Source organism: Amblyraja radiata, chromosome 9 (genome assembly GCF_010909765.2).
Source record: "Amblyraja radiata isolate CabotCenter1 chromosome 9, sAmbRad1.1.pri, whole genome shotgun sequence".
NCBI lineage: Eukaryota > Metazoa > Chordata > Chondrichthyes > Rajiformes > Rajidae > Amblyraja > Amblyraja radiata.
In genome coordinates, this window is record NC_045964.1 from 14,347,067 (window position 1) to 14,369,772 (window position 22,706).

At 43.1% G+C, this 22,706-nt stretch overlaps 1 protein-coding gene across 1 annotated transcript in view; it reads right to left on the reverse strand.

Moving 5' to 3' along the window:
• Positions 1-22,706, reverse strand: part of cdan1 (codanin 1) — a 74,176-nt gene that overhangs the window by 33,936 nt on the left and 17,534 nt on the right. The window contains exons 6-13 of the mRNA XM_033027796.1: positions 18,976-19,051; positions 17,632-17,675; positions 15,213-15,310; positions 9,847-9,956; positions 8,857-8,946; positions 6,278-6,353; positions 2,711-2,916; positions 542-653 (exon numbers count right to left, since the gene is read on the reverse strand). Of these exons, the coding sequence (XP_032883687.1) occupies positions 542-653; positions 2,711-2,916; positions 6,278-6,353; positions 8,857-8,946; positions 9,847-9,956; positions 15,213-15,310; positions 17,632-17,675; positions 18,976-19,051 (812 nt within the window). The remainder of the gene's footprint in view (positions 1-541; positions 654-2,710; positions 2,917-6,277; positions 6,354-8,856; positions 8,947-9,846; positions 9,957-15,212; positions 15,311-17,631; positions 17,676-18,975; positions 19,052-22,706) is intronic.

The window sequence follows — 22,706 nt, forward strand, 5'->3', positions numbered from 1 at the left end:
TCACGACCCTCATTATTTAACGATGATTCAGACAAGCTTTTACATTTAAGTACTGTCCCCCAAATACAGGTGTTATTGAATTGAATTTGAATTTGGGGGTTTACATTTTCAGCTTGGTACTACAGTATTATCTGCTATATAAACTGCGTGACAATCCATCCCACCAACAAGGTGGAAATCAAATCCACATAGGATCTCGACCCGAAAAGTCACCCATTCCTTCTCTCCAGAGATGCTGCCTGCCCCGCTGAGTTACTCCAGCACTTTGTGTCCATCTGCCACATATTTAATTGTTGTTCAGCTACAGAATCATAAGCACTTACATAATACATTGTGCTACAATTTATAACCAAATACCAAGAGGCAGTATTAGTCTCAAAATTATTTTTAGGGTACTGAATGAATTATTTAGTCACTGAAGCCTAACTGATCAGAGAATTTGAATATACAGCAGAACCAAAAAAGGAAAATAATCAGTTGACAGCAAAGTTGTTTGAAGATCACAAACATAAATCACAATTGGCAATGCACAATGATTTACCTGTTCATCCATATCTGCCTCTCCTCCTGAGGACTTGTGCCGAAGGATCGTTATGTTATCCAGCTCCAAAATCTGACACAAAGTATCTGACAAGTGTTGATTCAACTGATGGCTGCATCAAAGATAGAATGTGGTCAGTCCTTTAGAAGAATTAAGCGCCAGCAAAATCATATATTAAGAGAACATGGTAAATATTAAAGGTTATGGACAGAGCTACTTTATACTTATGTGAAAGAATAAGTGCTTTATAAAAGGGAGTCAATCTTGTTTTGTTATGTGGAACCAAAAATTATCAGCATTTTAGCAGGAAAAGTAGCTAAGGAGCACAAGAAAGATCTTAATATTTAGAGTCCAGAGAGTGATACAGTGTGGAAACAGGCACTTCGGCCCAACTTGCCCACATCCGGCCAAACATGGTCCTCAGCTGCACTAGTCCCCACCCTGTCCTGCGCTTTTGGTCCCATATCCTCCAAACCTGTCCTAGTCCATGTACCTGTCTAAGCAGGTTTCTTAAACGTGGATAGTCCCAGGCCTCACTACCTTATTCGAGCAGCTTGTTCCATACACCCACCACCCTTTGTGTGAAAAAGTTACCCTCAGGTTCCTATTAATCTTTTCCCCTTCACATTGAACCTATGTCCTCTGGTCCTCAATTCTCCTACTCTGGGCAAGAGACTGTGCATCTACCAGATTTATTCCTCTCATGATTTTGTATACTTCTATAAGATCACCCCTCATCCTCCTGCGCTCCATGGAATAATGAAATTAATGAATAATTAATCCACGGAGACCCAACCTACTCAACCTCTCCCTATAGCTCACACCCTCTAATCCTGGCAACAACCTCGTAAATCTTCTCTGAACCTTTCCAAGCTTGACTATATCTTTACTATAACATGGTGCCAGAAATGAACACAATATTCTAAATGCGGTCTCACCAACGTCTTATACAACTGCAACTCCCAACTTCTATACTCTTTTCTCTGACTGATGATGGTCAAAGTGACAAAAGCCTTTTTGACCACCTTATCTACTGCGACTAGACCTTCAAGGAACCATGCACCTGCACTCCTATATCCCTCTGCTCTACAACATTCCTCAGAGGCCTACCATTCACTGTGTAGGTTCCTCACCCTCTGCTTCCTTCCATGGAGCTAATTTGCTATCTATTCAGCTATCCCTCCTTGGATCCCATGCGATCTAACCTTCTAGAGCAGCCTACCATCCGGACCCTTGTCAATGGACAATAGGTGCAGGAGTAGGCCATTCGACCCTTCGAGCCAGCACCGCCATTCAATGTGATCATGGCTGATCATCCACAATCAGTACCCCGTTCCTGCCTTCTCCCCATATCCCCTGACTGCTATCTTTAATGGAACAGGGAGAAGGAGTGCGATAAGTGTTTGATTATGTTGGCTGCTTTTCTGAGACAGTATGAGTGTAGATGGAGTCAATTGTGGTGAGACCTGTCTGTCTTTCCTATTAAAATGGATAACTTCACATTCTTCCCCAATATATTTTATTTGCCATGTCCTCGCCCATTCAACTTCCTATAGCCTAAGGTTCACTGCATCCTAATCAAGTTTATCAAGAACTTTATAGCCCATATTCTACAAGTTACATGCATATCCCTTTAAACGCTTACCTGCACTTGCCCTTGGTCTTCCAATGCCCCAGATTAAATATTTAATTATTCATCAAAAATCTGTCTTGCTTATTTCTATCTCTGTGCTCCTCCAATTCTAGCCTCTATTTTTAATTTCATTATATTATTGATTCTTCCTCTGAAATTTCATCCGTAAGCACCAAGAATGTATCCTCTTCAAAGCCTTAAAAGCTATCTTTGTTCTGCCTTATTTTAACTTCAAAATTAAATTTTGTTTAACAACTCCCCGTGTGAAGCTTTTTGCTATGTTTTTGTTATTCAAATACAAGAAGGTTTTAGCAGGCTGGAGGGAGAAATAATTTTCACTCATCAGAGAGCGTAACAAACAAAAGTGCATGAGCAAAGATGCAGGACGAGAAGCTGGAGGGGGAATTAAGTTAAATATCGCCTTATCACGTCTTCACTGAAACCAACCTAAGTTAAAAGACTTCAAAGGAGTTCTTATTCTGTGAATTGATTATGTCATTATTCTATGAATTGATAATAACTAAAACAGAACTAACCTCCCGGCGCACAAAAGAAAATCTCTGAAGAATACTTGGCAACCGGAGAAGACTGGAGGTGGACACGGCCCACCAATATTCTGTGGCACAACAAAGCGTTCCTGTAGCCTCTTCAGTTTGGTAAGGTTGTCCGTTCCAAACATGTCCAGCACATCTTGATCAGGATGCTCACTGCCTCTGATCGCTCCAACTGATCCTTTACACATCTATGGGAATTTTTTTTAAATTTCATTCATGTTGAGATTTATAAATATGATAATTAGAACAAAGATTAACAGTTCCAACCTGAAACATGTTGGAGGTACAGAGTGACAACATGCTGCTCTTAATAGACAATAGAACAATAGATGTAGGAGTAGGCCATTCGGCCCTTTGAGGCAGCGCCGCCATTCAATATGATCATGGCTGATCAGTTCCTGTCTTCTCCCCATATCCCCTGAATCCACTATCTTTAAGAGCCCTATCTAGCTCTCTCTTGAAAGTATCCAGAGAACCGGCCTCCACCGCCCTCTGAGGCAGAGAATTCCAGACTCCCAACTCTGTGTGAAAAAGTGTTTCCTCGTCTCCGCTTCTAAATGGCTTACCCCTTATTCTTAAACTGTGGCCCCTGGTTCTGGACTCCCCCAACTATCGGGAACATGTTTCCTGCCTCTAGGTGTCCAAACCCTTAATAATCTTATATGTTTCAATAAGATATCCTCTCATCCTTCTAAACTCCAGAGTACAAGCCCAGCCGCTCCATTCTTCTCAGCATATGACAGTCCCGCCATCCCGGGAATTAACCTGGTGAACCTACGCTGGGCTCCGTCAATAGCAAGAATGTCCTTCCTCAAATTAGGGGACCAAAACTGTACACAATACTCCAGGCGTGGTCTCACCAGGGCCCTGTACAACTGCAGAAGGACCTCTTTGCTCCTATACTCAACTCCTCTTGTTATGAAGGCCAACATGCCATTGGCTTTCGTCACTGCCTGCTGTACCTGCATGCTTACTTTCATTGACTGATGAACAAGGACCCCCAGATCCCGTTGTACTTACCCTTTTCCCAACTTGACACCATTTAGATAATAATCTGCCTTCCTGTTTTTGCTAAAGTGGATAACTCATTATCCACATTAAACTACATCTGCCATGCATCTGCCCACTGACCCAACCTGTCCAAGTCACCCTGCATTCTCATAGCATCTCCTCACGCTTCACACTGCCACCCAGCTTTGTCTCATCTGCAATTTTACTATATGTTACTTGGATCCTTCATTCTAAATCATTGATGTATATTGTAATAGCTGCAATATACCAGCTATTGCAGCTGGTATATCCCATCACCGAGCCTTGCGGTAACCCCACTAGTCACTGCCTGCATTCTGAAAGGGACCCGTTAATCCCTACTCTTTATTTCCTGTCCTGCCAACCAATTTTCTATCCATGTCAGCACTCTACCCCCAATAGCATGTGCCCCTAATTTTGCCATTAATCTCCTTTGTCCAATTTACTAGTTAATCCTCAAAAATTCCAGAAGATAGTCAAGCATGATTTCCCCTTCGTAAATCCATGCTGACTCGGATTCGATCCTGTTACTGCTACCCAAATGTGCCACTATTTCATCTTTTATAATTGACTCCATCATCTTCCCCACCACGATGTCAGACTAACTGGTCCATCATTCCCTGTTTCTCTCTCCCGCCTTTCTTTAAAAAGTGGATAACATTAGCTACCCTCCAATCCACAGGAACTGATCCTGAATCTATAGAACATCGGAAATTATCACCAATGCGGTCCACGATTTCTAGAGCCACTTCCTTAAGTACCATGGGATGCATTACCATCAGACCCTGGGGATTTATCCGCCTTCAGTCACCATCCGTCTACCCAACCACTATTTTCCTGTCCTAATGTGATGCTTTCTTCAGTTCCTCCGTTCACCCCAGGTCCTCTGGCTACTAGTTACATCAGGAAGATTTGTTGTGTCTAAAATTACTTGCTTCGCCCTTACCTTAAAAGTATAAACAAAGGCTTATTTAATGCTGTGTGGACACAAAACCGTGGCCTTCAACTCGGTCATCACCATCGTTATAGTTGAGTGACCAAGAAATCGACTAAAGTATACCTCTTGGAAATGTCATTATTCAGACAATGTTAAAATGTGAACCATGTGGAGCAGTTGAGGCAAATACCATTGATCCATATATGGAGACACGAGCGAGGGAAAATAAATACATCTTGATAATGAACATGGAGAAATCCATCTTTCCATGAAATTGGTGATGAGAACGGCATTGGCATGCTTGCCTTCAGAGATCAGAGCAAAGAACAAGATTTGGGATGTCAAGTTGCAGCATTACAAAACACGGGGTAGATCAAACCTAGAAGTATTGTGTGCAGTTCTAGCCACCGCATTAAAGGACGCATGTGATTGTGCTGGAGAGGATGCATTGAAGATTCACCAGGATGTCGCCTGGATTGTGAGGATTCTAGTTATGGGAAGTGATTGTATAGGCTGTGCTTGTTTTCCCTGGAGCAAAGGAGGCTGAGAGATGAGCAGATAGAAGTATATGAGATTATGGGAGATGAAAAGGGTAGATAGTCAGAATCGTCTTCTCAAGGTAGGGGAATCAAAGATAAGAGGATATATATTTAAACTGGGAGGAAGGAGTTTTAAAAGTGATCTGAGTATATCTGGAACACAGAGAGACAGAGAAGACACTGGAGGAATCAGGTACAATTATTATTATTGGGAGATATTTAGATACAGTAGATGCTTAAATCAGCATGGCATTGAAGGAGGATTGTCCTAATGTAGGCAAATGCGGCACAGTGGCGCAGCGGTAGAGTTGCTGTCTTACAGCGAATGCAGCACCGGAGACCCGGGTTCAATCCTGACTATGGGTGCTTGTCTGTACGGAGTTTGTACGTTCTCCCCATGACCTGCGTGGGTTTTCTCCGAGATCTTCGGTTTCCTCCCACACTCCAAAGACGTACAGGTTTGTAAGTTAATTGACTTGGTATAAATGTAAATTGTGCCTAGCGGATGTAGGATACTGTTGATCCATGATAGTGGGGATCGCTAGTCGGCGTGGACCTGTTGGGCCAAAGGGCCTGTTTCCGCGCTGTCCCTCTAAACTAAACTAAAATGGAATGAGAGTAGAGGGACAAAAAGGTCAGCATGCACGTGGTGGGCAAAGGGCCCGTTTCTGGATTGTACGACTCTATGACTACGGATAATACTGACAACGTTAAATTAAGTAACATGTGCCAGAAAGTTTATTCCAGTATTAATAAATATAATGGCATTCAATGTACCACCTGACAAGTTAACAGCACTAACCCTAACACAAAATATAGCTTAAGACAGGAGTGTACAAACAGGGGACCAGTAAATAAGCTCCATATACAGTAGATGGCAGTGGATTGTATTAAGTTTAATATCGACAGAATTCTTTCAAATATAATTTGCTATTTTGATGCAAATCATCATATAACTAAGAAATCAAAATAATTAAGGATCAAACTGTCAGATCACTTCCAGGATGGACAAGAAAAATAGGAGACTGCACATAAAATACTCACTCTTATCACTTGTTTCTGAAACAATCGTGCAAAGTGACTGTGGTTGCACGCTGCACTTAGATTGATCATCATGTTCCTGGAATATATCAAAATGCCAAAAAAGCCATTGATCAGGGCATGAAAATAACAAGTTATCAGCAATTATCCAGCTGATGGATTTAACATCACTGCTTCAATTTCCCATTTCATTCAGTATAATCCACTACATTTGATTTGGCTTTAAAGCATTTATTTGCAATTGTTCCCAGGAAGTAAGCTTCTGCAAATGTAGTGAAGCACATAACCTTGCTGGTAAACTGTACTGGAAACAATGGAGGCACCAGATGAGGAATGTGTTAACGGGCACTTTCTCACCAGATTGTAGGATGCTGCTTTCAGGATTTATACCAGGACAAGACAATGTCAATGGCGACTCGCTGTTTTAACTTGCCCACAATGGCAGGAACAGAGGGCACAGCCCACAGTAGAAGTGAGGCCAGTTGAAATGTTCCTTCCTCGTTGATTAGACTCCTAAATACAGTAATAAACAAAGGCCAAGGAACTTAATTTGGGTTAACTTTAATGAAGTGAATACCAACCTGTTGAGTTTGCTATGAGCCACAAGCAACTAATTTCAACACACTAACGCAGACAATCTCACTTAGACTCCTGATATCCCAGCAACATCCTTGCCAGCCCGCACAACCTACTACACTCACCTCTCCAATCGGACAGGCACAGAAAACTAATATTGTAGAATAATACCCATTTGACCTACCCACCCTCTACAACTCTGGTCATCAAATTACAGGAAAGATGCAACTTCACAAGAGAGGGTACAAAGGAAACGTAAGACAACGTTGACATAAAGGAACTGCAGATGCTAACTTTTAAAAAAAGGTACTGGAGTAACTCCATGGGTCAGGCAGCATCTCTGGATGACATGGATAGGTGCTGTTTCAGATCAGGGTGCTTCTTCAGACTGATTGTAATATCGGGGAGAAAGCTGGCAAAGAGGTGGGAGTGGTACAAAACTTGGGAAGTGATAGGTGGATACAGGTGAGGGAGGTTTTGATTGGCAGATGTGTGGACCAAAGCTTGAGATGAAAAGGAGATAAAAGAGTAAAGAGTGTAAGATAAGCAGAGAGGAATGAAATGTGAAAATGTGAAGCCAGAGGGAGGGATATAGGTGGAAGTCAAGTCAAGTCAATTTAATTTGTCACATTGACATACAAGATGTGCAGTGAAATGAAAGTGGCAATGCCTGCGATTGTGCAAAACAACAAAACAGAACCAGTATTTACATTTTAGAAAAATAAAAAAGACACAACACAACAGTAAATTAGTCCCTGGTGAGATTAGAGTTTACAGTCCTGACAGCCTGTGGGAAGAAACTCAGTCTCATCCTCTCTGTTTTTGCAGCGTGACAGCGGAGGCGTTTGCCTGACCGTAGCAGCTGGAACAGTCCGTTGCTGGGTGGTAGGGGTCCTTCATTATCTTGCTGGCTCTGGATCTGCACCTCCGGGGGTAGAGGTCCTGCAGGGGGGTGATGTGGCAGTGTCCCACAGTGCGTCGGCCGAACGCACTACACTCATGCAGAGCCTTTCCTGTCCTGGGCAGAGCTGTTGCCAAAACCAGGATCGAGATGTTACCGGACAAGATACTTTGTACAGCCCCAGAGTAGGAAGCACTGAAGGCTCTCAGAGTGACTCTGAATTTTCCTCAGCTGCCTTGCCTATCTCACCAGTGAGGCAGTGTGTGTTGTCCATGTCAGATCCGCTGTGATGTGGACTACCCAGATAGTTTAAAGCAGAGCCTCACCCTATCCACAGTATCCCCATTTATCTCCATTGGCAGGTACATCCTCGGTTGTTTGAACCCTTCTAAAGTCCACAATCAGCTCCTTAGTTTTAGTGACATCAAGAGGTGTCTGTTGTCCTGACACCAGAGTGCGCAGATCAGCCACCTCCTCCAGGTAGCCCTTCTCATCGGTATCAGAGCTCAGGTTTGGAGGGAGAAAAGGGGAAAATGATAGTGGGGAAAATAGGTGCAAACAGGGTGGGGCACAGGGGTGAGAGGGGGAAAGGGGGAGGGTGGGGGGGGAGGGGTGTTACCTAAAATTAGAAAATTCAATATTATCAAATATTGTCAGGACTAGAAAGTTGTAGTTGGGTAAATATTGGACAAGTTGGGATTAATTTCATTGGAACAGGAGATACAGAGGTCAGACCCAATGAGGTTTATAAAAGATGAGAAGCTAAATACCCCAGGCAGAGAAGAAGGGCTGACTACCCCAGGCAGAGGGGTAAGAAACCGTTACATTTTAAATGACTAGTCTATTAGAATTGGGGAAGAGATGAGGATTTCCCAGAGGGTGGTGGGGGTCTGAACCTCACTGCCTACAAGGGTGATGGAGGCAGAAACACTTATCACATTTAAGCAGGACTTGAATGTGTACCCAAAGGGCTGTGACCTGCAGGCAGAAAACCAGTGCCAGAAGCAAGGATTAGACTGGGTGGTTCTCTTTATGCTGGTATAGGCATAAGGAATCAAACAAACTTCTATGGCATACATTTTCCTTAAGTCTGAGGTTATGATACCTGATTCGAAGACCCATTGCTCTCTCAAACTCCCAACCAGGATTTGAATGCTTGTCCTCCCATTCACGCAGCAACTCATAAAATACATCTCTGGAAGACAATGAATGAATAATGCTCTTCAAACGGAACTCTGATCACTGCATCTTAAAATATTGTTTTCCAACCATTCTTCAACAGAGTAACTTTGACAACTCATAAGCAAATTTACATCAAGCAAAGTTTTCAAAGCGTGCAATACATAACTACATAGATTTATTTTGATGTTCAAATTTAAGGTTAAAGGGAGTGACCTGACATTGGATTGATTGTGACAGGGCAGGAGTGCTCAGAGGTTTAAGATCATATTCAATTAGTTTGGTAGGGAATTAAATCTAAGGAGAGCAGCACTGATGTTAAACTCGCAACAGGTAGAAATGGCAATTAGCACAGATGTATTTAATGGGAGTCTGGTTACATGTACAAAGAGATTAAAAAAAAGGTTATGTTGAAGATAAAATAGGGATTGAGGTTCATATGGAACATTTCAGCCAACAAAGTCCATTTACCCCAAATGGATCATTGCTGTAGATTCCATGTACTACCAAAAGACAATAGACAATAGGTGCAGGAGTAGGCCATTCGGCCCTTCGAGCCAGCACCGCCATCACTGTGATCATGACTGATCATCCTCAATCAGTACCCCGTTCCTGCCTTCTCCCCATATCCCTTGACTCTGCTATCTTTAAGAGCTCTAGACTGTGTGACCTTGACAACATCCCCTAAACAACCACACCCTCATCTTATCGGCCTTCCAACCCTCTCTTCTCCAACTACTCCGCAATATAATTTGTTCTCTCTCTTTTTCCCAGGTCTGACGAAGGGCCTCAGACGTTAAACGTTAACTCTGTTTCGCTTTCCAGGGTTTCTGCCTCACCAGCTGAGTGTTTCCAGCATTTCTGCTTTTAAATCATAATCTGAAACTTGCATTTATGTACAAAACAGTATCTGTACCTTTGTTTTTTAAAATTTTGAAACCCCTTGTCACTGGTAAAATTAGATCGATTGTCAGTTTCCGGCTCAAATGGAACAGACTGTATAAGTGAAGGGACCGCAGGCGATACCTGGAAACAAGAAGCAAACGGTTGAAATATTATTTTTATACTTCACTAAATCTAGTATCTAAAATAGACATAAATAATTAGGCCTTTAAAATGCGAGATAACAACAGTGAAGTAACATGCTAGGTTTTTTAAACATTAATCATGAGTGCACAACCGGCATGCTTAAAAGTTTAAATGTAGGCGAAGAAAGATGAAGGCAGACTTGAGGATCCTGAAGATCTACTCCTGTTCCTATTTCCTTAAGCCAGTGCAGAGAGCTGGCTCGCATTCGGACTGTGCCCCAAGGCCACACAGCATCTCAGCTCCTGCTAATCATACTGCCCAGTCATGATCAGACATTTAGAAACCAGTGATGAAAATAAATGAAAATAATTTTAAAGGAATGAAACATGTAAAATGTTAATATGAAATGTAATAAAATCAATAAAACAGACCACTTACCTTTTCAACGAATGTCAGGAACCATTTAATGCAATAGACCACATACACAATGTATCTCGCCCCTGAATACAAAAATGTACAGAATAGTCCTGGATTCTTGACTGCATTTAACTCCAATGTGTTCCATAGTTTTGCGCAGCAGTGCACAGACATGAACCTCTGGAACGTGTCCGGTTGTGCACATTGCAGCGTGCCTGCTTCTTAGATCCTGTCATGGTCTTTGCACAAAACTAGTCACCAGTGCAACCAGGTCCATTGGCTCAGCCCTCGACCAATCCTTGGGGCCCAGACTATTACCCCTCTGCTGCTGCCTCTATTTGCTCACCTTCAACTGCCCTGCCAAACTCCAGGAATCGCATATTAAGCTACTGACTCCCGCTGAACAGATGGAGCACAGGAAAGAGAAAGTATGGAAGTCGGGGGGGGGGGGGGGGGATGGATGCGTGTGGGAGAGGTTGTGCTCGCGTGGCAGGAACAGGGAGTTAGAGAAGTATGGTACAAGCATAGACCAGGCAACTGTTTTGCCAAACACTTGTGTTCAGTCCGTCAAGGCCTGTTAGATCTAGGGATTGCTAACCATTTAACTCCCCTTCCCGTTCCCATACTGTCCTGGGCCTCTTCCATTGCCAGAGGGATGCCACACGCAAACTGGAAGAAAAATACCTCATATTCCGCTTAGATAGCGTTCAACCTAATGGTACGAACACTGAATTCTCCAATTTCAGGTTCGGATGAAGGCGATGGCTGGGGGTCGTGCAGCAGCCCGGGCCTCAACTGGATCGGTCGCCGCTCAAGAGACTGAGCGCATGGACTGGGCATGGCCCGCAGCGGCACAGAGCAGCAGTCCGGAAGTGGCGGCGCTGTTACAGCTGCGGCTCGCCTGCAGTCCGTCTGTCTTTACTTTTTTCTGTTGGTTTTTTTGGTCTTGTTTTGGTTAAGTTTAGTTTGTTGGGTTGTGTTAGGGGGGGTGAAACATGTTCTCTGTCTCTTCCTTCGGGGGAATGCGACTTTTTCGTGTCGTATCCCCTTCTCTGCCTCCGTCTGCGCTGAGGCCTAATGGCGAGCTGGCGGCCTCCAACCTGCGACCGACCCCGAGGCTCCGGAGGCAGAGCCAGCCAGGACTCACCAACGAGAGGCTGGCCGTCTTCGGGTCTAAGGCAGCTGGTGGCCCGCATTGCTGGTGCGGCGTTCTGGCTTTCGGCGGCGGCCTGGAGCTGATGCAGCGGGGCTCGGAGCTGAGACTGCGGGACCCGGAGCTGGGGCAGCGGCCCGGAGCTGGGGCGGCGGCCCGGAGCGGAGACTGCGGGACCTGGAGCGGAGATTGCAGGACCCGGAGTTGGGGCGGCGGCCTGGAGCTGGGGTAGCGGCCCAGAGCTGGGGCGGCGGCCTGGAGCAGGGGCGGCGGCCCGGAGCGGAGACTGCGGGACCCGGAGCAGGGGCGGCGGCCTGGAGCGGAGACTGCGGGACCTGGAGCTGGGGCGGTGGCCTGGAGCGGAGACTGCGGGACCTGGAGCTGGGGCGGCGGCCTGGAGCGGAGACTGCGGGACCTGGAGCGGGGTCGGCGGCCCGGAGCTGGGGCGGCGGCCCGGAGCTGATGCTGTGGCGGGCCGTCTCGGAGAGGAGACGGCGTTCCGGCTTTCGGCGGCGGCGACATCACCACGGAGGTCCGCTGGACTGGAGAGCGGCATCTTCGGCCTGGATCGATCGCCTCAGCGCAGAGGGAGAACAAGGAGGGAAGAGACGGAGACTAAGACTTTGCCTCCATCACAGTGAGGATGTGCTTGGTGAACTCACTGTGGTGGATGTTTAATATGTGTTTATTGTATGTTTTGTTATTATTGATTCTGTGTATGACTGCAGGCAACATAATTTTGTTCAGACCGAAAGGTCTGAATGACAATAAAGGATCTATCTATCTATCTATCTATCAGTGGTGGACACCTAGAACTTCACTTGGCCAGGCCAACCTTACAACGCGGCTAGGACAATGAGCCTTTATGGCCAGCTGCACTTAAAGAAACTTGGAATCTGAAAATGGTGCCAAAACCTGGCGACATTTATATTGTCTCAGTGGACGATTTCTATACACTTAGTACTTAATCTGGGATTGCATTTATGTATAATAATATTGCTGTGTACTATGTGCAAAGAAAAAAGATTTTCACTGCACCTTGGTACATGTGATAATAAAGAACCATTGAACCATTAATAACCATCATCACCCCCCCCTCCCCCCATATATTTTGCCCCTTCCCTTCTCTTCCCGGTGTCCCTACAAGGATTGCAGTGATTTATCCCCTCTTCCCTGTCCCCATCCACTCATTTATCCCTTCCTCTTGCTCCACAATTCACACATCTTCTATCCTATTTCACGTTTTTTATCTCTTCATCTCTGACCTTTGTCCAATCATCTACCTATCAAAAACACCCTCACCTGTATCCACCTATCACATGCAGGCTTTGTACTGCTCCAACTCTCTTCCAGCTCCCCCCCCCCATCACAATCAGTCTGAAGAAGGGTCCCGAACAAAATGTCACCTATCCATGTCCTTCAGAGCCTGACCTGCTGAGTTACTCCATGGCTTTGTGTCATTCTTTCTAAATCACCATCCCTTGTGTCGCCAAATAAAACCCCACCTGCCATTTCTTGGCCCATATTTCCAAATGATACATTCTGCTGCATCCTTCGACAATCTTCCTCACTTTTTATAACTCCCCACTTTTGTGTTGTCTGCAAACTTAAAGGTAAGAATAAGAGCAGTCTGAAAAGTGTGAATGAAGGAGAGTGATTAAGCCTCAGTCTCTCCTTCCTCTCTTTTTGTCCTTCTTCCCCTCTTCTATCGCCAATCCCAATGATACCTCCCTCTCCTGTTCCCTCCCTTCCTCCTCTTCAAACCCAAGCACAATCCACTTACCTGGCTCCCATCTAATCCTAAATATGTACCCAATAATGGAGCAAAGGAAACTAGGGATACAAAAGAGGGAACAAAGCTGAGAGTTATAGGTCTGGGGTTAGAAAGATAGGAGCAACACATGGATACAGTTACTTATTTAAATTGAGTAATTTATTTGACTGTCTTTGTTGGAAGGAGGGTATGTGGAATTATGTACGCCTGGTACAAGATACACATCTCATACAAGTTTAGCTTAGATTAGCTTAGAGATACAGTGTGGAAACAGGCCCTTCGGCCCACCAAGTCCATGCCAACCAACAATCGCCCGTACGCTTGTTCTATCCTACACACTAGGGACAATTTACATATGTCGCTTAACCTACAAACCTGCACGTCTAGTGAATGTGGGAAGAAAACGGAGCACCCGGAGAAAACCCATGTGGTCACATGGAGAACATATAAATCCATGCAGACTGCACCAATAGTCAGGATCAATCTCGGGTCTCAGGCGCAGCGCCAATGTGCCCCCTACAGTACAGCAACACAATGTATTGGCAGTACATTCCAACAAAGAGAATTAAATGTACACCACAACTAACTCACTTAAACTATCTATATTCCTTTGTAAACATAAAGTGCTGGTAACATTTCAATAGTCAGGCAATATCTGTGAAAAGAACATCTTTCCAATATTTTTGATTGGGCAGTCTTGATCTGAAACATTTATTCTGTTTCTCTTCTCACAGATGCTGCCCATGTGCTGAATGTTTCAAGCATTTCAGCTTTTGTGTTAGATTCTGTGCCTCTTCAGTCTTTCTAACATTTTATCCTTTATTTATTTACATTATAAATAATCTGATCCCTGTGACAGGCCACTTCATTTTATAATCTGCAAATCAGGCTGGAAAGTGCTGTTTCAAGTAACAAACCTAAAAACACTTTGTGAACGTGCATTTTCGACCTACCTTCTCCCATTTGAAATTCCCAATATCTATGGATAAAAACTCTTCATGGTTTTCAATGTACCTTACCTGACAGAACCCATAATTTCTTCCCTTGTACTCTGTCCTCGCTTATGGTTACTATTTGAAGTCCTGCACACCACTCTGACAAGCAACGTTTTGCCTTTACTATTCTATCTTCCAACTACACCACTTCCACATACTGATTTACTTTGGTCATATTTTTCTGTGGCTCTTAGACTGTTAATTAGCATGGTCACTCCTACATTTTTTTCTGAACTTCCTACCTTCCTGAAGGTGATGCAACCCTTCAATATTCCAGATCCCAATCACTCATTCTGCATCACATCTCCGTGATGGCCAGATCACATTTATTTCTACATGCTCTCAGTTCATCTGTTTTGTTTCAAATGCTACATACATTCCAGGGTAGAGCGCATTTAGTTTTGTTCTTTAATTACTTTTGTAAGCTCCTGCCTTGTCCCACCGATTATTCTTTGATTATAATCTCTATCCCATTTGTCACAGTCTATTTGTCATTTCCATATTCATACCTTTCTCTCTACCCTTGTCTCCTCACTGTTTTACCATATCTCCACAATCTTGATTCCCATGCCTCCAATATTTTGTTGACTATGAATGAATTAGCAATCTTATAGATTTGAGATCGAGAACAAAAAGTAAACTCTAATTGGAATACATGGACTGAGATCATAATGGCAACAAATATTTTTGAATCTTCACTCCCTCCTATTGGAGTTCCACCTAGACGTCTCAAAGTTAAAACTTAATTCTAATATCGGGAAGCAGCAAATGACAATAAATAATAATAGTATGGAATATTCCCAGTCACTAAAAAATCTCTACTTACTGAGAATTAAGCGAGCAGCCAATTAAACCAATACATTCAAGTTACTAAACCTGTCAGACACAGTAAAGATGGGTATACATTATCTCACCTGGGCAGTACTGACTTCATAGGCATGGGTCAGCTGCTCACGTAAAGAGGGAGAGAACTTGCCAATTCGGTCATTCTCACCAAGAAGCCTTATGGTCCCTTATCTAAAATGAAAATTATCCTACAAAAAATTAAATAAGAAATAAATTAATTCAAAGTACATTATTTCATATATTTCTAGTTTTATTCTTAAAACTACTTATTATTTATGCCGTCATTAATACAGCAGTCAATAATTCTCTCCATATTGGGTAAAAGTAACCATAGATTGCAACATAAGCAGACAATTCAACTACGAATTGCAAGAAACACCAGGTCCAACTTGCTCCTCACACCTAACAACACATGTACCAAGTTTATTAGTATTTAGTCTGCTCAGGAAACCCATTTGTTTCACTTCTTTCTCTTCTCTAGCTCCAAACCTCACTCCTCAACTCAAAAATGGCATCAACTAACAATCTAAGAAGTAAATGCAGGGTGTGCTGGAAATACTCAGCAGGTCAGGCAGCATTCATGGATAATTCATGAACAATGGTCAATGACCTATTAATCATGTCACCAAGTCACGCCTTCTGCAGTTTAGTCTCTCATGGGATAAAGACACTGAGCCATCTCTCCGATTTATGCAGCTACATTTCATGCTACTTATTTGACAATTTGTGGACATCAACATCAAACATGAGATAAATGTGGCAGAAGGGTCACTGCTGCATTAGACTGCCTTACACAGAGTAGCAATATATTCATCGGATAGTCAGTATGGCGGATTGCATATCTCACAAATGCGATTGAGTTTCTTTGAAAAGGTGACCGAAAGGATCGATGAGAGCACTGAGGTAAACTTCGTTCATATGGACTTTAGCATGGCCTATGACATCCCACGTGGTAGGCTCGCCCAGGTGGTTAGATCACATGGGATCTAGAGTAAGCTAGCTATCTGGATAGTAAATTAGCTTGATGGTAGGAGCTAGAGAGTGGAATGAGGTAGCAGGTGGTTTTGGGGGTTTGTTTTTCAAATTAGATGTCTGTGAACAGTGGTGTGCTGCAGAATCGGGGCTGTGTCTGTGGTTTTATCTTATATATATATATATATATATATATTATATATATATATATATATATATATATATATGTATATATATAACAATTTGGATGTGTACGTGGGTGGGGTGAGTAGTAAGACATACACAGTGAGTGGCAGTGGTGTGGTTGAATAAAGAGACCTTGGGGTAGATGTATATTGTCCCATAAAAGTGGCAACACGGAACATAGGACAGTCAAGAAGACATAAGGCATACTGCCTTCAACAACTGAGACATTGTGAACAAGGTGTTGGAACATCATGTACACGTAGTAAATTACATTGGTTGGTAAATTACAAAAGGATTTTGGATAGGAGGGCTTGAGATATGGTGAGGGTGGATAGGCTGTTTTCACTGGACTGAAGGCGGCTGAGAAGTGACATGAATGAGGTAAGGGTTTGTGAGAATATAGATAGGGTAGGGTATAGATAGGAAACTGTCTGTTTCCCATGGTTGTAATATCTAAACCTGAGGCAGAAAGGAAGAGGTTTAAAAGAGACAAGGGTACAAATTACACCAGGACATACAATTGGCATGTAAAAAAGGCAATGCTACAATGGTCATGGGGGATTTCAGTAAGCAAGTAGGCTGGGAAAACCAGGTTGGTGCTGGATCCCAAGAGAAGGAGTTTGTGGAGTGCCTATGAGATGGTTTCTTAGGTCAAGCCTACTAGGGAAAAGACCATTTTGGATTTGGTGTGCAAGGAGGATTTGCAGATGCCTGGTTTAAACCGAAGATAGACACGAAAAGCTGGAGTAACTCAGCGGGACAGGCAGCATCTCTGAGAGAAGGAATGGTGACGTTTCGGGTCGAAACCCTTCAGACTGGTTAGGGATAAGGAATTGAGAGATGTATTCGGTGATATGGAGAGATAAAGAACAATGAATGAAAGATATGTAAAAAAGTAACGATGATAAAGGAAACAGGCCATTATTAGCTGTATGTAGGGTGAAAATGAGAAGCTGGTGAGACTTGGGTGGGGAGCGATAGAAAGGGAGAGAATGCCTGGGTTACCTGAAGTGAGAGAAATCAATATTCATACCACTGGGCTGTAAGCTGCCAAGCGAAACATGAGATGCTGTTCCTCCAATTTGGTTTTGATTTGGTGTTGTGTAATGAAACAGACTTGGTTAGGTAGCTTAAGTTAAAGGAACCCCTAAGAGGTAGTGTCCATAATATAAAATTTAACCTACAGTTTGAGAGAGAGAAGATGAAATCAGATATGTCGATATCACTGTTGACAACAATGGCATGAGGGAGAAACTGGCTGAAGTTGATTGGAAAGGGACATAGCAGGAATGACCGTGGAACAGCAATAGCAGAGTTTCTAGGAGTAACTCGGAAAATGCAGGATATTTTCATCCCAAAGAGGAAGAAAGATTCTAAGGGGAGAATGAGGCAACCTTGGCTGACAAAGGAAATCAATGAAGCATAAAAGTAAAAGAGAAGGCATATAATATTTCAAATATTAGCAGGAAGTTAGAGGATTGGGAAGGTTTTAAAAAAACAAGAAGAAGGCAACTAAAAAGGCAATAAGGGGAGAAAGATTAATAATTTATTTGCATCAGTCTTTACAGCGGAAGGCATCAGCAATGTGCCAGATATTCAAGAGAGTCAATGGGCAGAGGTTAGTGGAGCTGCCATTACTAAGGAGAATGTGCTTGGAAGCTAAAAGATCTGAAGGTGGATAAGTCAACTGAACCTGATGCAAGACACCCCATGGTACTGAAGGAGTTTGCTTTAGAAACTGTGGAGGCATTAGTATAGTAGTGATCTTTCCAAGAATCCCTTGTCAGAAGGTCCCAGAGGACTGGAAAATTGCAAATGTGACTCAGAAGGAAGTGAGGCAAAAAAGGGGAAACTATAGGCTGGTTAACCTGACTTCAGTGTTGGTAAGATTTTAGAGTCCACTATTAAGGGTGAGGCTGCCAAGTACTTAGCACATGATAAAATATGCCAAAGTCAGCATGGTTTTGTGAAGGGGAGATCTTGTCTGACAAATCTGTTGGATTTCTTTTGAGGAAGTAAATCACAGGATAGACAAAGGAGCGTCAGTGGATGTTGTTTACTTCAGGCCTTTGATAAAGTGCCGCACATGAGGCTGCTAATAAAGATGCGAGCCTATGGTATTAGAAGGAAAATACTAGCATGGATAGAAGATTGGCAGATTGGCACAAGGACAAAAGTGGGAATAAAGGGAGCTTTATCTGGTTGGCTGCAGGTGACTAGTGGTATTCCGCAGGAGTCGCCTTCCTCATTGCCTCCTTGAACCAAACCCTTGATCCTGACCCGCCAGCCTTTTTTCAAAATGTAGCAACTCAAAATGGGGGTGCGTCTTCGACGCAGGTGCGCCTTCTTCGCCGGGAAATACGGCAGTCATTTTGTGACTGTCATAGATACAATCGGCCAAATGGCCGCCTTCTGTGCTATAAATCATAGAATCATAGAGCACAAAAACTCATCTTCTCAGCCAACTTTGTCCTTGCTAATCCGTGAGACCTAGCTATGCAAATCACATTTGCTTACATTAGGCCTGCACCCCTCCACACCTTCCCCATCTAATGCTTGTCAAAATCCCTTGTAAATTTATCCATTTCTTTCCTAATTGTCTTTACTTTTTCTTGATCAAATCCAAAATTTGAAACAAATTGACCAACCTGCACAATACTGTAAGTAACTCACGTGAACTGTCTTTCCAGAACTTTGACAGCAAAATAGATGCAATTATGCATACTTCTGAAATACTGCACATCCACAACTGAAAAATAAAATACAACTTTAGGCAAAGGAAAAAGTACGAGTTAAACACCTACATTTATCTTGTACTTTCACAACCAAGTCATCCCTACAGATGTGGAGGTTCTTTGGAAATGTAGATGGTATTGTATCGAGTGAGATTCATCAGTCAATTTATATGCAAGCTCCCGAAAGCAGCAGTTTGACAATGATCAAATTATTGGTTTTGTGGTGTTGGCCACAGTAGGAAATGCAAGGAGCTCCCTTGCTATTCTTCAGATGATGCTTTGCCATCTTTATCAACTGACAAGATCGATAGGGCTTCAGTTTAAGACATAAATAAAAATTGCAGCGCATTCCTGACAGATCAGATATTTTGTCGAGATTTTTATACGTTATAATCAGAGATTAGTCACCAAAGAAATTAGAGACACTGAGACTTATGCTTAGGCTTTAACATCGTTCCTTCTGCTGGAACTATGAGAGGGAGAAAACAAAAACCTGAGGGAAAAACTGTGAAATGTACAGCAAATCAGGCAGTAGCAGAAGAGAAAGAAATTAAGTAAATATAATAAATAGATAAGCTACACAAAGAAACTGTTCTGATATAAACAGAACAAGCAAGTTATCTCAACTGGTTGAGTTCAGTACCAAGTCTGGAAAGCTGCAATGTGCCCAGATGAAAGAGAACTGTTCTTGAAGATTACTTGGGCTTCATTAGAATAGTGCAGGAGGCCACAAACAGTTCAGAGCAAGGGTCGGATGGATATTTAAAGTGACAGGACACTGGAAGGCCAGGGTTGAACCTGTAGACAGGACAAGGTAGTCATCCAATCTACTTTTGATTTCTTTAAAGAGAGATCATCATATTGCAAGCACCAAATGTAGTGGGTACACAAAAAAGCTGGAGAAACTCAGCGGGTGCAGCAGCATCTATGGAGCGAAGGAAATAGGCAACGTTTCGGGCCGAAACCCTTCTTCAGTCTGAATAGGCAACGTTTCGGCAACGAATAGGTAACCCTTCTTCAGTCTGAATAGGCAACGTTTCGGGCCGAAACGTTGCCTATTTCCTTCGCTCCATAGATGCTGCTGCACCCGCTGAGTTTCTCCAGCTTTTTTGTGTACCTTCGATTTTCCAGCATCTGCAGTTCCTTCTTAAACACCAAATGTAGTGGATTTGATTAGAGATTTAACTTGCATCATGTTCAGCACAAACATTGTGAGCCGAAGGGCCCATTCCTGTGCTGAGAGGAGGAGCTGAGAGAATGGTTTGTTGCCCTTACAGAAGATGGGATGGATGGATTTTTGAAATGGATTTTGGAGGTCTGTATACTTAAAATCTGCATTAGAACTGGACAGTTCTGCTAGAGTGTATCCATCCATATATTATATACTCAGCTTTAGTCTTTCCACTGACCGTGCATTTCCAACAGCACTCGCCTACATTCCACAGCTTTCACATGTTCCTTTTTCATATTTCCTCTTGCTGTCTTTATTATCATCAACCAGATGACTTAATCAACAACTTATCACGAGGGTCTTGCCTCACCCTATCAAATGTTCTGTTTGTTCACCCATCCATCACCCACATTCTCTGCAACTTAAGTCTAATTTGTTCTCCTTCATTTCGCAATTCTGACAAAGAATCTTTGACCTGAAATGTTAATGGCTTCTCTCTCCAGAGATGCAGCTGACCTACTGATTATTTCCAGCATTTAGAGTCGAGTCAAGAATGTTTTATTGTCATGTGTCCCAGATAGGACAATGAAATTCTTACTTGCTGCAGCACAACAGAATATGTAAGCATAGTACATAACAGGAGAAAAAAAGTTCAGTGTGTATATATACACACATGCACACATACTCAATAAATAAACAAATATAGTGCAATAATAATAAGTCTGTTGTAGTTCAGAGCTTATTTGTTGTCATGTTTAATAGCCTGATGGCTGTAGGGAAGAAGCTGTTCCTGAACCTGGACGTTAGTTTTCAGGCTCATGTACCTTCTTCCCGATGGCATTGGTGAAATGAGTGTGTAGCCAGGATGGTGTGGGTCTTTGATGATGTTGGCTGCCTTTTTGAGGCAGCGAACAAAACTGCATTTAGCATTTTTATTTCAGAGTTCCAGCATCTACATTTTGCTATGATTTTAAACAAGTCTGTTCCAATTACATGCTCCTATTGTGAATTCAACAACAGAACTTTGGTGAAAGATATTTCAGTCCGTTTTTTATGTCTTTAGAAATAATGGACACGTCTGCTAAGATCTAAGTTGGATCTGATAGTGGAGCTCACCAGCCTCTTGATCAACGGTATACCGGTCACCGTTCACCCGCACTTGCAACTTCTCATGGATCCAATAGCACATGGTGAACTTCCACAAGCATCCCAACTTTATTGCTGGGAAATCTGGTTTAACCCCACCAAAGTAAATGATAGAAAAACCACTGCCAGAATGGTAAGAGCCTGTTTTTATACAGCTTTAGACAGGCACATCACCGAACTTGGCCCTTTGGCCCACTGAGTCCTTGGTGAATAACAAGCGTTTAATTTTACATTAATCCTATCCTAACCCATTTTAGCCTCCCCATACTCTCCCGTCACTCTTAGATTCCATTATTCATCTACAACTTCAGGCAATTTACTGTGGTCACCTGCTAACCCACACATTTTTAGAGTATGGGGAGGGAACTGAAACTTTGGGAGGATATCAACACATTTAATATTAACGGCAAGCTGCACAGCTGGTGAGCAGAGTATCCTTGCTGTTCACACTGTTTCTCACTGCAGGCAGTCATCTGCCCCAGAAAAGGCTCTGCTTTCAGACTCGTGCTGTGAACTGCATTCTCAGCAGAGGTCTGTGCTTGCAATGCACTGAAGACAGCAGAAGAACTGCCCCATGAACCCTGCTTGTATTCATGTTGGTCTCTAATACCTTTCACATTGCATCTTATCAAGGCTGACACCTTTGGCTCCAAAACCATAAATCTGTAATCACGATCAGTCACATATGATTTGCATTATCCTTTTGATGTCCTTATTCACGTTTTCCATTATGTTATCAAGATCACAATGATTATTTTGTTTTGGCACTGCCATTTAAATGATCTGTGCGTGCACACTGACTGCTGTCTTTCTTGCACAATAACAATATCTATACTTCAAAAGTATTATATTTATTATTAAGGTAGACAAAAATGTTGGAGAAACTCAGCGGGTCATCTATGGAGCGAAGGAATAGGCGACGTTTCGGGTCCAGACCCTTCTTTAGACTGATGTGGGGGGGGGGGGGGAATAAAGGAAGAGGCGGAGACAGTAGGCTGTGGGAGAGTTGGGAAGGGGAGGGGAAGGGAAGGGAGGAGAAAGCAAGGACTACCTGAAATTGGAGAAGTCAATGTTCATACCGCTGGGGTGTAAACTACCCAAGCAAAATATGAGGTGCTGTTCCTCCAATTTGCGGTGGGACTCACTCTATCCTAGGACAGAAAGGTCGGATTCAAAATGGGAGGGGGAGTTGAAGTACTGAGCCACCGGGAGATCAGGTTGGTTATTGCGAACTGAGCGGAGGTGTTGGGCGAAGCGATCGCCAAGTCTGCGCTTGTTCTCACCGATGTAGAGCAGTTGACACCTGGAACAGCAGTTGCAATAGATGAGGTTGGAGGAGGTGCAGGTGAACC